Source organism: Ailuropoda melanoleuca, chromosome 13 (assembly GCF_002007445.2).
Source record: "Ailuropoda melanoleuca isolate Jingjing chromosome 13, ASM200744v2, whole genome shotgun sequence".
In the NCBI taxonomy this organism is placed as follows: domain Eukaryota; kingdom Metazoa; phylum Chordata; class Mammalia; order Carnivora; family Ursidae; genus Ailuropoda; species Ailuropoda melanoleuca.
Genome location: NC_048230.1, coordinates 86,256,259 through 86,271,299, shown reverse-complemented (window position 1 = coordinate 86,271,299; position 15,041 = coordinate 86,256,259). Strand labels below are relative to the sequence as shown.

The 15,041-nt window shown below is 45.4% G+C and overlaps 1 protein-coding gene across 1 annotated transcript; it reads right to left on the bottom strand.

The window, feature by feature from the left end:
• Window positions 1–4,771: 4,771 nt before the first annotated feature.
• Window positions 4,772–7,334, bottom strand: OTOR (otoraplin). Its single transcript, XM_002929017.4, has 4 exons — window positions 7,130–7,334; window positions 6,643–6,782; window positions 5,653–5,763; window positions 4,772–4,795 (listed from the first exon to the last, which is right to left on the bottom strand). The coding sequence occupies exons 1-4, from the start codon at window positions 7,242–7,244 to the stop codon at window positions 4,772–4,774; spliced, it is 390 nt and encodes a 129-aa protein (XP_002929063.1). The 5' UTR covers window positions 7,245–7,334.
• Window positions 7,335–15,041: the final 7,707 nt, after the last annotated feature.

Sequence of the window (15,041 nt, the reverse complement as noted above, 5' to 3'; positions counted from 1 at the left end):
TTAGGGGCTTCTGTCTTCTCTTCCACACCCCATATTATATCTAAGCCCTGCAATGACCCAGCAAGGAAGATGCTGGGAACCGCATTGCTAGCCAAGGAAACGGAGGTCCGGCAAAGTCTGAACCTTATTCGAGCGTGCACACGCAGGGAACGACAGCCCTGAAAAAACCACACAGCCTACCTTGTTCCATGCCGCCCTGGGCTCTGTGCTCAGCCAACTTCGCTGAGCCACCAATTACACAGTTCCCTTAAACAAGATTTCATTTCATTTTATTGCCTGCCGGGGTCTTCCATGCCCTGGCTGCTTTCACCTCAGATGGGTTTCAGGGCTTTTCTCGCCTTGCACTGGTAACCTCTTTGAATAGGTCTGCTCCAGGCAAAGTCTCACCATTTGCCCTAAATTGGCTCCTGAAATCTACTTGCCTGGACTACCCATATCCGCTGCCCTGTATTGTTTCCCATGTTTGTGAGGTTAGGGATGAGGAAATTTTTTTTTTATGGTTAGTTTCAGATGCACAGTATAGGGATTCAACACTTCTGTCCATCACTCAGTGCTCGTCATAAGTGTACTCTTTTTCTTTTTTAAAGATTTTATTTATTTATTTGACACAGAGAGACAGCCAGCGAGAGAGGGAACACAAGCAGGGGGAGTGGGATAGGAAGAAGCAGGCTCCTAGCAGAGGAGCCNCCTGATGTGGGGCTCGATTCCCATAATACCGGGATCACGCCCTAAGCCGAAGGCAGATGCTTAATGACTACGCCACCCAGGCGCCCTGCATAAGTGTACTCTTGATACTATTTCCCCATCTCTCCACCTGCCTCCCCTCTGGCAACCTCCAGTTTGTTCTCTACAGTTAAAAGTCTGTTTTTGGAAAAAAGATTTTTAAAAAAGTCTGTTTTTTGGTTTGGCTCTTTTTTTATTTGTTTGTTTTGTAAATTCCACCTGAGTGAAATCATAGGGTGTTTGTCTTTCTCTGACTGACTTATTTCACTTAGCATAATACTCCATCCATGCAGCTGCAAGTGTCAAGATTTCGTTCTCTTATATGGCTGAGGAATGTTCCATTGTATACACATAAGGGATGGTGAAGTCCTTATTTTTCTCCCAAAGAGGAAACAGTACAACTACATGGAAAAATGTAAATACGACACAGACACACACACAGCCTCAGCTTGGGAGTATAGAGGAAACCTACAAGTTGGAATTCCCTCAGGGATCACTAGACCTAGTTGTGTGGGGTTTTTTGTTTCTTTAACGTCTGTGGAGGGAGGGCAGGAAGAGGACGTGACCACCAGTTGACCCTCGAGCCGGATACGAACGGTCAGTAGGGGCTCCTCGCTTGCCTTGCAGCTGCCCACCCCCGACAAGCCTCTTATATAAGTCCCCTGCTGCAGGAAACTGCCACCTACCGATCTGGAGTGATCTACCTCTTTCCCAGTCTCCCCATGCCCTCCCAGGGCCTGGTTTCCAGTTTCTCAGGAGCTCCCGAGACTGCAAAGCAACAACGTCAGTGACTGAGAACCAGAGATAAAGGTACCCTTACTCGTAGTGGGGAGGAAGGAGGATCCCCCAAGTGGCCTCACTGCCCCCCCAGGCTCTCACTCCTCCACCCCATGTCCCCCTTTTCTTGAAGGTAGAGATCTGTAGATGCCAAGCAGATGCCCACGACATCGGGGGGATACTGGTTTAGGAATGTGGAAATCCTGCCCGTTCAACCTTGGGAGAGCTGCTTCAGCTCCCAGGGGCTCTCGCTTTTTTCGTTTCTCTCTTTATGTGTCAGAGGAGAGGAGAGAACTAAAAGGAGTGTTCCTCAGAACCTTTAACGTCCAAGGGCTTCCGAACACGCTACCCCCGAAAGGTGTCTCTTCAGCATGTTGACCATTTTGAGCCGAAGGCAGGTGAGGACGCGCAGATGCAGGAAGGACTCTCTGACCTTCCCCTTTCTACCTAAAAACAGGCCATAAAATCTCCCACGAGGAAGGTGCCCTCGGTGCACTGGGAAGAGGACGCTCTTATCACCAGGCCCTGGGAGAAGGCGCTGGAAGGGACAGGTACAAACAAACCTTATCTTCCGCTGCTCTCCTTGTGCGTTTCCCAGTCACTGTCCCACGATCTACTGCCCCGCGCCCAAGCCTCTTTGCCTTGTCATGTCCCCCAATTTATTGTTCATTGTTGACAAAGGTATATAAGTACGTGGTTCTAGGGGTTTCTCTGGGTCTTCATTTTCCTTTTGAAGATTCCCATCTCCGTGTAGAAATAGGAAATTAAACACACCCGCTTCTCTGCTGGTGACCTCCGTCAGTTTTAGTCTTAGGCCCAGCCCGAGCCCCTAGGAGGTGGAAGCAGGTTTCTCTTTACTTCCAGTGTGCCCATGAATCTCGAATCTGGGGGGCTCTTGTGAAAATGTAAATTGTGATTCAGAAAGTCTGCAGTGGGCCCTGGGGTTCTGCCTTCTTTACCAGCATTCAAGCGAGGCCCACGCTGCCGCCGGGCCAGGGATGGCCCTTTGCCTTCGGAAAGGCTAGCTGGTGTTTGAAAGTCCCTGTAGGCGCTTTCATTCTGTTGAGGCAGGTGGGCCCCCAGAAGATGGAAACCATTCGGTGACCCCAAAAGTCCTGGATGAGATCGGTTCTGGTGAGGGGGAGGCAGGTGCAGCCGGGGCGGGGGACTGCAGCCTGGAACCCAGGGCTTGGGGAGGAAGGCTGGGAGCATGAGGCCAGAGAGATGGGGGCTTTGGCATATGGAGGGTGTCATGGGGATGCTGGGTGTCTTGAGGGACAATGGGGTACCTGGAATGTGGGAGCCAGCAAGTGAGAGACAGGTAGAAACAGAGGATAAATTTACCTTACCTTAAATTGTGTGGACCACCCTAGATGCTGCCTGAAACATTTTATGGAATGAAGTAAGACAGAGACAGTAAACTGGTGGGTTCGGGTTTGGGGGGCTTTTGGGGGGTACCATTTCACATGATGGAACCCCATCAGAATTTGGCAAAAATATATTCACCCCAAATCACAGTGGACACAGCTAGAAAAATGACCCTGGGGTCCCAGTCTCCGACTTGTCCTACATGCCCTCCTCATCCACAGACCACAGAAAATTGAGGAACCAACCCCATTTCCAAGCTCCTTCCAGATTTTTGATGCCCCCGGGGGGAAAAATGTTTTAAAACAATTTTTAAGTCAGAAATTGTCTTTTTTTTTTTTTAGTACAGGCATTTTAATTACATGTAAACAAAGACGACTACATAAAAAGAATTATACTAGGAATATACAATCAAAGCAAATTTCCCAATTAAATGTAGAGAAACTTGTACGTCCATTGGGACCACCAATCCCGTCACCAGCTTTCTCCACACATCATCCTTGACTCGGAGACTTGCCCAGGAAGAGGAAATTCGAAGTGGAAAGAGAAGTAGAGAAAAAACCCACAGACTTTTTTCCCCATCTTTTTTTTTTTTAAAGGTTTATTTATTTATTTATTTGACAGAGATAGCCAGCCAGCGAGAGAGGGAACACAATCAGGGGGAGTGGGAGAGGAAGAAGCAGGCTCCCAGCGGAGGTGCCCGATGTGGGACTCGATCCTGGAACGCCGGGATCACACCCTGAGCCAAAGGCAGATGCCTAACGACTGTGCTACCCAGGCACCCCTCCCCATCTTTTGACTTGAAGCTTGACCTACAGCAGATATGAAGGGGACACTATCCCATTATAAATATTTCATAACCTGTTATACCCTTATTATATGCACCCATACTTACTTACAATCTGGAGAGAGGCAAACTGATCATTAGAAGATAAAATTCAATTGCAAGAATTTGTGAATTTTGTTTAAAGAGAAGGAGGCATAGTCCAAATATCTATGAGCACAAACAGCTCACCCACTCCCACCAGCTTCACATCCCAAGTGCATCAAATATTAAAAGTAACAACAATCCTCGAATACTCCTTGAGGTTAGAACCCCTTTGGGCATGTTATAACACTCCCAATGGCCAGTGAGACAAATAATCAGAAAACAGCATGTCCAAAGGGAAGACCTGTGACCTACCAAGTTTATACAAGAAGCCAAAGAGCCGGCAAGAATTGCAAGTTGGAAGTAATAAAAATGAGCCAACTCCTGTATGTATTCCTGCATAAGAGAGGGTCCTCTAGGCTGAAATAGAATTTCTGCTTTCATTTTTTTTTAATTTAATTTTATTTTTTTTTAAGATTTTATTTATTTATTCGACAGAGATAGACAGCCAGCGAGAGAGGGAACACAAGCAGGGGGAGTGGGAGAGGAAGAAGCAGGCTCATAGCAGAGGAGCCTGATGTGGGGCTTGATCCCAGAAAGCCAGGATCACGCCCTGAGCCAAAGGCAGACGCTCAACCACTGTGCCACCCAGGCGCCCCNCCAGGGGGAGTGGGAGAGGAAGAAGCAGGCTCATAGCGGAGGAGCCTGATGTGGGGCTTGATCCCAGAAAGCCAGGATCATGCCCTGAGCCAAAGGCAGACGCTCAACCACTGTGCCACCCAGGCGCCCTAGAATTTCTGCTTTCAATTCTCCCACTTGAACCAAACATCGCCCTGCCCCAGGTCAGAGGAAGACCAGGCCGGCAGAAAACTGAGTGGAGCCCCCTCCTTCATCCCCCAAGGCCCAGCCCTCCTGCAAGGGTAACAAAGCCTTGGAAAAAAGTCAGGAATTAGGGACACGTATTTTTTGTTGTTGTTGTTATTTCACTTTTTCTAGTTTTTTGGTGTTTCCTTCTTATTTGCAAGTTTGTCTGATTTCTTACTCACAGAAGAAGTCAATATCCTGGAAAAAAACGAAAGCGAACAGAAAAAAAAGATTGAACTGAGCAGACAAGGGCCAAAAAACAAATGTAGTTTCTTTATTTAAAAATCATGGTCATCAAAGGGAAATTTGGATTTAAAATAAGGTTGAACCCCAAAGAGTATGACATAATTATCATTTTAAGTCAAAATCTACTTACAGTGAAGGTTCTCAAATACACTTTTAATTGGTGGTGATTTGACACATTCAAGTTCAATGCTCAGAAGCGATGACAAGCGAGTCCAGTTTGTGTGGGTTGGGCAATGTTTTGAAGTTCTTTCACGCAGCAATTAGCTCCAGGAGAATCTCTTCAAAACAACCTCCCTGTCAAGTAGCTCAAAGGGGATCTTTTACGTCTCTTCTGGGGTTTGCAAGACCCCAGGGCATTGGAAAGAGTATCATTTCTTTTTCAAACATAAGTAGAATCTATCTACCACAGAAGGAAGGCATCCAAAGACTTGTTTTCCCCCAGAATGTTTTGATTTGATTAAATACAGGTACTGATTTTTTTTTTCCAGCCCAAGTGTTTTAGTATATAAATGTAACCATCAGTTAAGCGTCCGTGAATACTATATTCATTTCTTTCTTTGTGACATGGACTCCTTTCTAGGATAACTTGTATCTAACAATGAAAGGGGGCGGGTGGAGAAAGTTCAGTAACCTTTCCACACTGAGAGCAGGTGTAAATGCTCTCCCAAACCTTCCGGTCTCATGGAAGCCTCCACTGCAAGTAAGGGGGTTTGCTCCTTACGTCTTGTAAGTGACAAGATGCGTTTTTAACACCTGCCTGCATCAGCCCAGGATCTGAGTCCTTCTCCGGCCCACTCTGAGACACTTACCGTGGTGGGGACTTCCTTGGTGGCTTCTTGGTACACGCGTTGCTCCTCGACCAAGCTGCTGGGGAAATAGCCCAGGGTGCCCATCTCGTCCTCGTGGTCATCTCCATAAACCTGAACGCCCAGAAGAGTAACAGTCAGGAGATTGCGGAAACCCTCTGGCATCGCATTTGCTGTGAATGAGAATTACATAATTGCAATGCCTCGCTTTTTCACTCTGGGTTCCAGGGGCCTCAGATCCAACTTTGAAGCTCATTCAAAGCCCCTGAGTCAACCCACAGAAATTGTGTCTCTGTTCTTCTGCGGCCGGGTCTTCCTGGTCGCAGTGAGGATTCCTTTATTTTATGCAAACTTGTGAGCCACCCGAAATCTTTTTGGAAGCCATCAATAAAGTCAGTACATTTTACAAAAACTGAATAGATACTTTGATTTTAAAGAACTGGCCCATCTCAGTTGTTAAAAAATCGAGCGCACAGATACTTCGGTGAATTTAAGGTTTAATTCTTCATTCCTTGAGAATCTGTAGGGCTGTTGAGGACAAGAAATCAGCCCTGCTTCGTCCCTCCCTAGGGTCCACCCCTGTGGGTTTTCACTGAAGAAAGCAGATTCTCTGGGACTGAAGAGGGTGTTAGTTTCCCGTAACATATTGAAGCGGAGCCTGACTGCCAACACGCGTGCCTTTTCCTTGGCAAATCCGCTCAAACATTTTTGAGTAAGTTTCAAACTCTTTGGGATGTTCAAGCCCCCATGTGGTTGACTAGTTCTTGCCAACACATCACGTAAACCTACATTTGGTTTTGTTACGAAAGTTTCCATTTCTTCAAAACGTAACAAAAGCAAATGCATGTGAATTTCTGCACTTGCATCTTAACCTTTCCATTGTTCTTAAGAGCTCATTTCAAACACAAAGATGTATTGGAGGTAGGTCAGAGAGAAAAAATGAAGAGCAACCTATGTCGAGATGTGTGTTTATTTGCAAGGATCTCATCTTACACTGCCAGCCCAAAATTCTCCGGCTCCATTTTCTTGTACCAGCTTTGAGTAAACGTAAATCTGCTGTCCTTTTTTAACATTAATGAACCTACAGTCCGGGGCATTGTAATCTTCTTGAGCTCTGGCCAGAGAAATAGTATCTGGAAGAAAAGAGACACTGAAATGACTACAGTTTAGTCTCCTGGATTTTCTAAGTAAAAAGGCCAAGCTTATCAGAAAACTAGGAAATCAGAGACGAATAACTCCCAGTTTACAGCTCCCGTTCGGTTCAAGAGGAGTAATAGAGCCAAGGTATGAAAGCGGAGAATCTTAACCAAGTGAATTCTCTCCGTAGTTAGACACCAAAGGTACAGTCAGGAGAAACAGTGCTAGCGACATACACATTAGAGAAGATTCACTTAAAGCCCAATTAGATGTTCTGCTGTTAGCGGGGGTTTTCTCAGTTATATAATAGAAAGATAATGAAAGGCATAAGAAATGTCCTTACACACGCACTCGTCATCTGCACAGAGTTTCTTGGAAGCAAGTCTGTCCATAAATATTCCATGCACGGCACATATGGCCACAAGACCCAGGAGAGAAAGTAATAATAGTCTGGCCATCTTCCTTTTTTTGCTGTTTTTTGCTGTCGTCCGTTAACTGGAAGTGGAAACTGACTGCAGTGGTTCCTGTCTTTTATGTGGAAGCCAGACATCTGGGTGAGTCCCCCCGGCCAATGGGAAGGTGCCCACCGTTCCTTCCTCTGCTTTCCTAACAGCTCCTGGGCTCCAGGGGCTAATTTGCATCTGGTTTTCCAGAGACTCAAACTCAGGGGTTTTTTTGTTTTTTTTGTTTTTTTACACAAATTAGATCCAAAACGGCCCACCATTGGTAAAGCCACTTTAGCTGTGGTGTGCTGCACGAGCAGGGCGTTGTGGAAAGAACTGTGAGAATACTAAATCATTTAAAACAATTTTTTGGCTCCATTTTCATATTCTTGCCACTTAGGAGCAGAGATGTACTAACTAGAGGCATCTGCTGGAATGCGAACTCTATATCCTTAGGACACATAATGTTCCTTGAAACAAATCCAATTAATAGACATGTGGATTCACAGAATAGAGAAATCAAGGATGCTTACGTTTACAAATCAGCCACGAGAGGATGTTTGGAAGTCGCGTCTGTCCTGAAGTAGACGTGGTTTGTAACATAAACCGCTACCACGTCTAGACCCTGTCAGTGGGGAAAGGAAGACATAGGTGAGATGGAAAGCATGGAACATTCTTTTTTTCCTGTCTGGGACATTTGAAATTCAGTCTCAAAATGCTCGTGGATAGAGACAGGAGAAAGCTAGAGGTTCCTGTGACGGCCCTTCTCCCTCTTCTGGGAATCGTTCCCATGGACAGGGGAGCGCTGCTAGAAGTCCCCAAAGTTGAAGTGCCAACATGCAGCTCCATCTATTCCACAAATATTTACTGAGCACCTACTGTGTGCCAGGCACTGTTCTAGGCCCTAGAGATAGAGCAGTGAACACAATAATTCCCTGGTCCCAAGGATTTACTTTCTGTGAGGAGAGAGAGACAATACGTTGCCACTTTTTCGGGTGTTTGGGGCTGGTACCTCTTTCATAAGGCTCACACACACACACCCTCATTGTTTCTAGAACAGAGGTCCCTGTCAGGATGCCCTGTCCGACTTGGCTGATGAGACTTCAGAGCAGAACTCCTCCTCTCTCCCCCCAACATGCAGTCACCTCACAAGATGAGGGACAAGCATTCGACTTACAAAATAATTTTGTGCAGGGGCGCCTGGGTGGCACAGCGGTTGAGCGTCTGCCTTCGGCTCAGGGCGTGATCCCGGCATGGGATCGAGCCCCACATCAGGCTCCTCTGCTATGAGCCTGCTTCTTCCTCTCCCACTCCCCCTGCTTGTGTTCCCTCTCTCGCTGACTGTCTCTATCTCTGTCAAATAAATAAAATCTTTAAAATAATAATAATAATAATTTTGTGCAAAACTGGGGATAAACTGGAAAAGCAAAATATACGTTTAGCACTTTTTTTTAAAGGTTTTATTTGGGGTGGGGTGTGAGTGTGTGTGTGTTATTTTCAGAGGACAATCTTTTATATAGCTGGCCCAGATTTGGAAACTTCTTTAATTCAATATCTTCATGATAGATAAAGAAACCACAGCCCCTACAGTCCAGCAAAGGCCAGACCATCTTTTTTTTTTTTTTTAAGATTTTTTAATTTATTCATTTGAGAAAAAGAGCACAAGCAGGGGGAGAGGCAGAAAGAGAGGGAGAAGCAGACTCCCCACTGAGCAAGGAGCCCGACATGGGACATGGGGCTCAATCCCAGGACCCTGGGATCATGACCCGAGCCAAAGGCAGACGCTTAACTGACTGTGCCACCCAGCTGCCCCAGAATTGAGATTTTAAACTCATTTCCTGTTTCACTTCAAGGAAAAGATGAATTAGAAATCATTTCCAAAAGCAGGCTGCCAGTGCATTTTTCCTTCCTATAATCTAGGGGCCTAGGAGGGTCTCTGGGAAAACTAAAGCATTGATTCAATCTTCTTAATCCTGATCGGGCGGCTGTTCCACAGACTGAGATGGTCTCAAGCCAGCCTTCAACACAGGAGAGCTGAAAGACAATTGGCATTTAAGAGGCACTTAACAGAAACAGAAACGGGGATTGCCACACCATGTCTAACCACCCCCCCACCCCACCCCCGGAGCAGAATGAAACGCGTAATAAAGCCACAACCAAGCCATCATAACCATTTAGCAAGCTAAGGCCGGTGTTCACACTAAGCCATTGTCGGCTACTGGAAGGTGGAGAAGTAAAGAAAAGAGATGTCAAGCCATCTGAGTGAGTCCCGGGCGGGCCTGCAATGTCTCAGCATTCTGTCGCGGCCAGAGACAGGATGGAAACGAAGGTTTTGCTTGCAAACTGGAACTTTAATTTACACTAACTCAGCGAGCAGTTGTCCCTGGAGGCACGCGCCAGACTCTGCGGTTACTGGGTGACCAGTCAGGGGAAGGGCTCTATCCTGAGCAGGCTCACCTCCTTCATCTGGATTTTCAGGTCTATCCTCTGCGCCTTTAATCCCCAAATGACATTTTTCTGCTTTTGTTCCTAAATTGGTTCTCAATCTGCAGTTCTTAAAGTGGAGGCCATGGCTCTTTTAAGGTCTAAAAATAGCCTTGGGCGGTGGATAGGGTGGAAGCAGCCTCCCTGCCTTGTCCCACAAGGCCCTTCGTGATCTGGCCCCTCTCCCCCTCTGAAGTCACCTGCTGTCACTCTCTCCCTCACTCGCTCTGTGCTCTGCTCCGTCTTTTGAAAATGTGAAGCCCATTGGTACTTCAGGCCCTCCAGAGCTGATGAGGGGGAAGCCTTCGCTCCACAGACGGGCCCTCGGGTCTCTGACAAGCTGTCTCCTCAGGCAGACCGGTTGCACAAAGCCATTCTTGCACCCTCGCACTCAGTCCTTCCATCGTGGGGCCTGGTGCACTGCCTCGTCACTTAGCACTGCCTGACAGGCCTTCTTCATTTACGCGGAGGCGATTTGTCCCCAGACACCCCAGTGAAAGCTCTGGGAGGTGGGGACCTTGTCTACCTTGCCCTTTGCTCTATCATTAGCACCCAGAAAAACGGGTATTCATTGAATGAATGCGTGGCCTCCCTGAAAGTGTATGCTTAGGAGTATACATGTACGCTTTGGTTTTTATTTTTGTTTTTTCCTGGGGAAAGCCCTTAGGTTTTATCAGATTTCAAGAGAGGTTCATAACACCCCAAAATCAAGACTTACTAAGTTATCAGGGCAAAGACTCTGGGGTTTTGCCACCAAAGCGGGGCCCCCAGACCAGGACCTTCAGCATCACTTTATAAAGCCTCTCAAACCCCAGCCCTCGGGCGCCTGGGTGGCTCGGTTGGTTAGGGGACTGCCTTGGGCTTGGGTCATGATCCCCGGGGACTTGGGATCAAGTCTGCTTCTCCCTCTGACCCCCTCTCATGCTCTCTCTCTCTCATTCTATCGCTCTCAAATAAATAAAATCGTAAGGAAAAAACAACAACCACCCACCCCTCTCCCCCCAGTCCTGCTAGATCAGTCTACAGTTTAATAAGCTACGAAAGTGATTTGGAAGAACATGAAAGTTTGAGAAGTACTGCTCAAGGGCAAATCAATTACAGCACAAATTTTAAGCCAGGGCTTCACATTCTTCGTTAGATCTTTACTGGATACAGTATTTCCAAGGACAAAATGCTTGCTAAATACCCAAACAGAAAATACTTTAAGCCTTAAAGTTCAAAATGGAGATGTGAGCCTCCTGCAATGCTTTCCTTTAAGGAAAAAAAAAATTATTTATTTGAAAGAGAGAGAGAAAGAGTGTGAGCAGGAGGAAGAGGGAGAGAAAATCTAAACAGAAACCAAGAGTCAGACACTTAACCAACGGAACCACCCAGGTGCCTCACAACACTTCATTTTTCATTTTTACACCATCATCTTCTTACCAACATGCTGCCTTTGAAAAATACAATTTGAACTAATGATCTACTCATTATAACCTACTTAGAAAGGTAGAAATCTGCTTACTTCTTAGCTCACGTTGGAATCACTCAGGGAGCTTAAAAATATTGCTGATTGGCTTTCACACCTAGAGATTGGGATTTAATTGATATGGGGTGTAGGTTAGGCGTGGGCATTTGGAAATGTTTCCCAAATGATTCGGATCCACAGCCGAAGTTAAAGTTAAACTCAGGGGGCGCCTGGGTGGCACAGCGGTTAAGCGTCTGCCTTCGGCTCAGGGCGTGATCCCGGCGTTATGGGAGAGCCCCACATCAGGCTCCTCCGCTATGAGCCTGCTTCTTCCTCTCCCACTCCCCCTGCTTGTGTTCCCCCTCTCTCGCTGGCTGTCTCTCTCTCTGTCGAATAAATAAATAAAATCTTTTAAAAAAACAAAGTTAAACTCAGAGTTGAGAACCGCATTAGATGGGCACATCTACTTCCTCCAAGACTCCTGGCAACTCCCACAGATGGGGAAGGGGAGGAAGGGCCCAAGATCCCAGTGTGATCAAATCATCTTCAAAGTGTAGTGAGCTCCTTTTTTCTTCCCCCTCTTTCCTCTTGAAGCCTTGCTTCCCAGAGTTTGGTTACGTTCCAGGGGATTTAAGCAAGTAAGTAAATGCACGGACCGCTGGGAGCAGAGGAGTTGCAAAGAAGGAAGGGGGCGTTGGGGCACCTGGGTGGTTCAGTCCCTTAAGCATCTGCCTTTGGCTCTGGTAGTGATCCTGGGGTCCTGGGACTGAGCCCTGCATCAGGCTCCCTGCTCAGCGGGAGCCTGATTCTCCCTCTCCCCGCCCCACTCATGCCCTCTCTCTCTCTCTCAAATANAAAAAAAAAAAAATTTAAAAAAAAAAAAAAAAAAAAGGAAAGGGGGAAGCCCAGAATGAACTCAGCGCTGTTGGATTGCAATTAGAGGTACTGCTGTAAATTCCTTCTTCATATAATTGTATAGATAGAGCCACAAATACAGACATATAGATATCTGTATACCATTAAGACAGGTAAGAACAGGCTGAGGAATGCACAGGACACTAAAGAGACAACTTTACACGTGGCATGATCCTGGGTTTGGAATCTTGGGTCATTTCTGGGACATGAGCAAAATGTGAATCAGGTTGGCTACTGCATGAACGTCACTTCCGGATTCTGCTGGTCATATGGCAGTTATGCAGCAGGCTGGTCTAGTATTTAGGAAATACACACAGAGGTATTACGGGGTAATAAAGGTTCAAGGCAGCACGACTCCTGAATGGTTCAGAAACGTTTATGGGAGCTGTGTACTATTTCTGCATTTTTTTAAAAGATTTTATTTACTTATTTGACAGAGAGAGAGCGCACACACAAGTAGGGGGAGCAGCTGGCTCCCCGCTGAGCAAGGAGCCCAATGCAGGGCTCGACCCCAGAACCCTAGGATCATGACCTGAGCTGAAGGCAGACGCTTACCAAATGAGCCACCCAGGTGCCCCTATTTCTGCATTTTTTATGTAAATTAGAAATTATATCAAAATAAATTTTCAAAAGTAATCAGATGCTCATAAGCTCTTTATTTCTAACAGCCCCAACTTAAAAAGAGCCCAAATGCCCATCCACTGGTAGAACTGCTAATGCATGCAATAGAGATGAACTTCAAAAGCATTCTAATCATTTTTTTTTTAATTTTAAAGTAATCTCTAAATCCAACATGGATCTCGAACCCACAACCCTACGACCAAGAGTTGCCTGCTCCACCGACTGAGCCAGTCAGGCGCCCCCAAAACTATTCTACACAGGGAAAAACTACAGTGTTAGAAAGCAGATCACTGGTTGCCTAGGGTCAGGGCTGGGGAACAGATTAACTGCAAAGGGGCAAAGGGAGCCTTTGTTTTTGAGGGGTGATGGAATGCTCTGTACCTTGATCATGGCTATTACACAACTGTATATAATTGTCAAAGTCCATTAACTTGGGTCACTCACCAAAACTCACTAAAAATGGGTGAATTTTATTGCATGTAAATAACTGAAAAAAAATCTGAGTTCCCCATTTCACAGTTTAAGCAAAACCTTTAAAAGGCCCACATAGTCCCATCTTACTCTCTCCTCTCTCCCTCCTCTCACTCCAGCTACATAGACCTTTCTACTTCCTCTCATACAGACACTCAAAGCAGGAGTGTCTGTGAAACCTTTTCTCAGACAAGGTGAGGACAGTCACTGAGAGTAGAGTTAGAAAATTTAATAGCAACTGGCATTGCTCTAACATCTTATGGTCCTTTTTCTAATAATTCATTCTTAGTCCATTTTACAAGAGTACATAAACTTCACAATTAAGTTATTCAAGTCAGACCATAGTGGCACCTGGGAGGCTCAGTTAAGCATCTGCCTTTGGCTCAGGTCATGATCTGAGGGTCCTGGGATCCAGCTCTGTCAGGCTCCCTGCTCAGCGAAGGGTCTGCTTCTCCTTCTCCCTCTGCCCCCCCCCTTGTGCTTGTTCTCTCTCCAATAAATAAAATCTTAAAAAAAAAAAGAGATTCTAAATGTGGCACCTTTAGGAATAAAAACTATTTTGCTTTTTCCTCCTTATGTATACATAAGAGTGACCCGACAAAAATCTACATAAGTCTAAAAGTAGTCTTCCCATTAAATATACAGTAAAGAGTCAACCTTTTGTTGAAGGAAATATTCAGAGAAACAACATGAGAAAATGATCCAGTGTCACTTTAATGTGTACTATAGATGCAAAAAATTGTCCACTTCTACAGATGCCCATGGTTTTACTAGCAGGGGACTGAATCGCAGCCTTAGGTATAAATCAAAAGCTAAAGAAAATGAGCTTTGGTCTTTAAGAATTAAACATTGGTGTTTGAGAATTACAAAAAGGTATAAAGATTAGAATTGGCAATTATTTACAAGTCAGCCTATTTATCTTAAAATTTTTTCTTGATTGTAAATTCTTTCCCTTGGAGGGAAACCTTCCTAAAGAAGAGGTTAGAGTATTAGACAAGCAGGCATTCCTTAGGAAGAATTCTGCATCAAGAGGATAAGAGCATGACATGGGAAGTTCGAAGACAGCACTCCCTTTCCTTGTTTTCCAGAAAACATAAGTTATTCCTAAATGGCCTCTATCCAATTAAATGCTGAATGAAAAGCTTTGCTAAATGCCTACTACCAGCAAGAAATGATGCTCATTTATTTAAAGAATACAAAGTTCAAATTTAGATCCTGTCCAGGTCTCATTTTCTTCTAACACTTCGGGCAATTATTTTTACCATTAATACAACACACACACACACTCAAAGAACTCCAGGAGGGCAGTCCATACGAATAAAAAATAACTACAAAAACATCTAATAATCGAGGGCTTGATCTAATTCTTCTTTTGTTAAAATGATTCAATGGGGGACTCTGACTTAGGCTCAGGTCACAACCTCAGGGTCCTGGGATCGAGCCCTGCCTCGGGCTCCATGAGGATTCTCTCTCCCTCTGTCTCTGCCCCTCCCCTTGCTCTGCTCATGTTCTCTCTCAAATAAATAAATATCTTTAAAAAAAAAAAAAAGGGGCGCCTGGGTGGCACAGCGGTTAAGCGTCTGCCTTCGGCTCAGGGCGTGATCCTGGCGTTATGGGATCGAGCCCCACATCAGGCTCTTCCACTATGAGCCTGCTTCTTCCTCTCCCACTCCCTCTGCTTGTGTTCCCCTCTCTCGCTGGCTGTCTCTGTCTCTGTCGAATAAATAAATAAAATCTTTAAAAAAAAAAAAAAAAGATTCAATGTTTCTCTCCAAATTATTCCTAGGAAAGCATCCTATTACAGTTGTATATACCTTAAGAGGTGCTCTAGACTAGCTTAAACATTTGGTGACAGGACAATGGAATAAATGAAG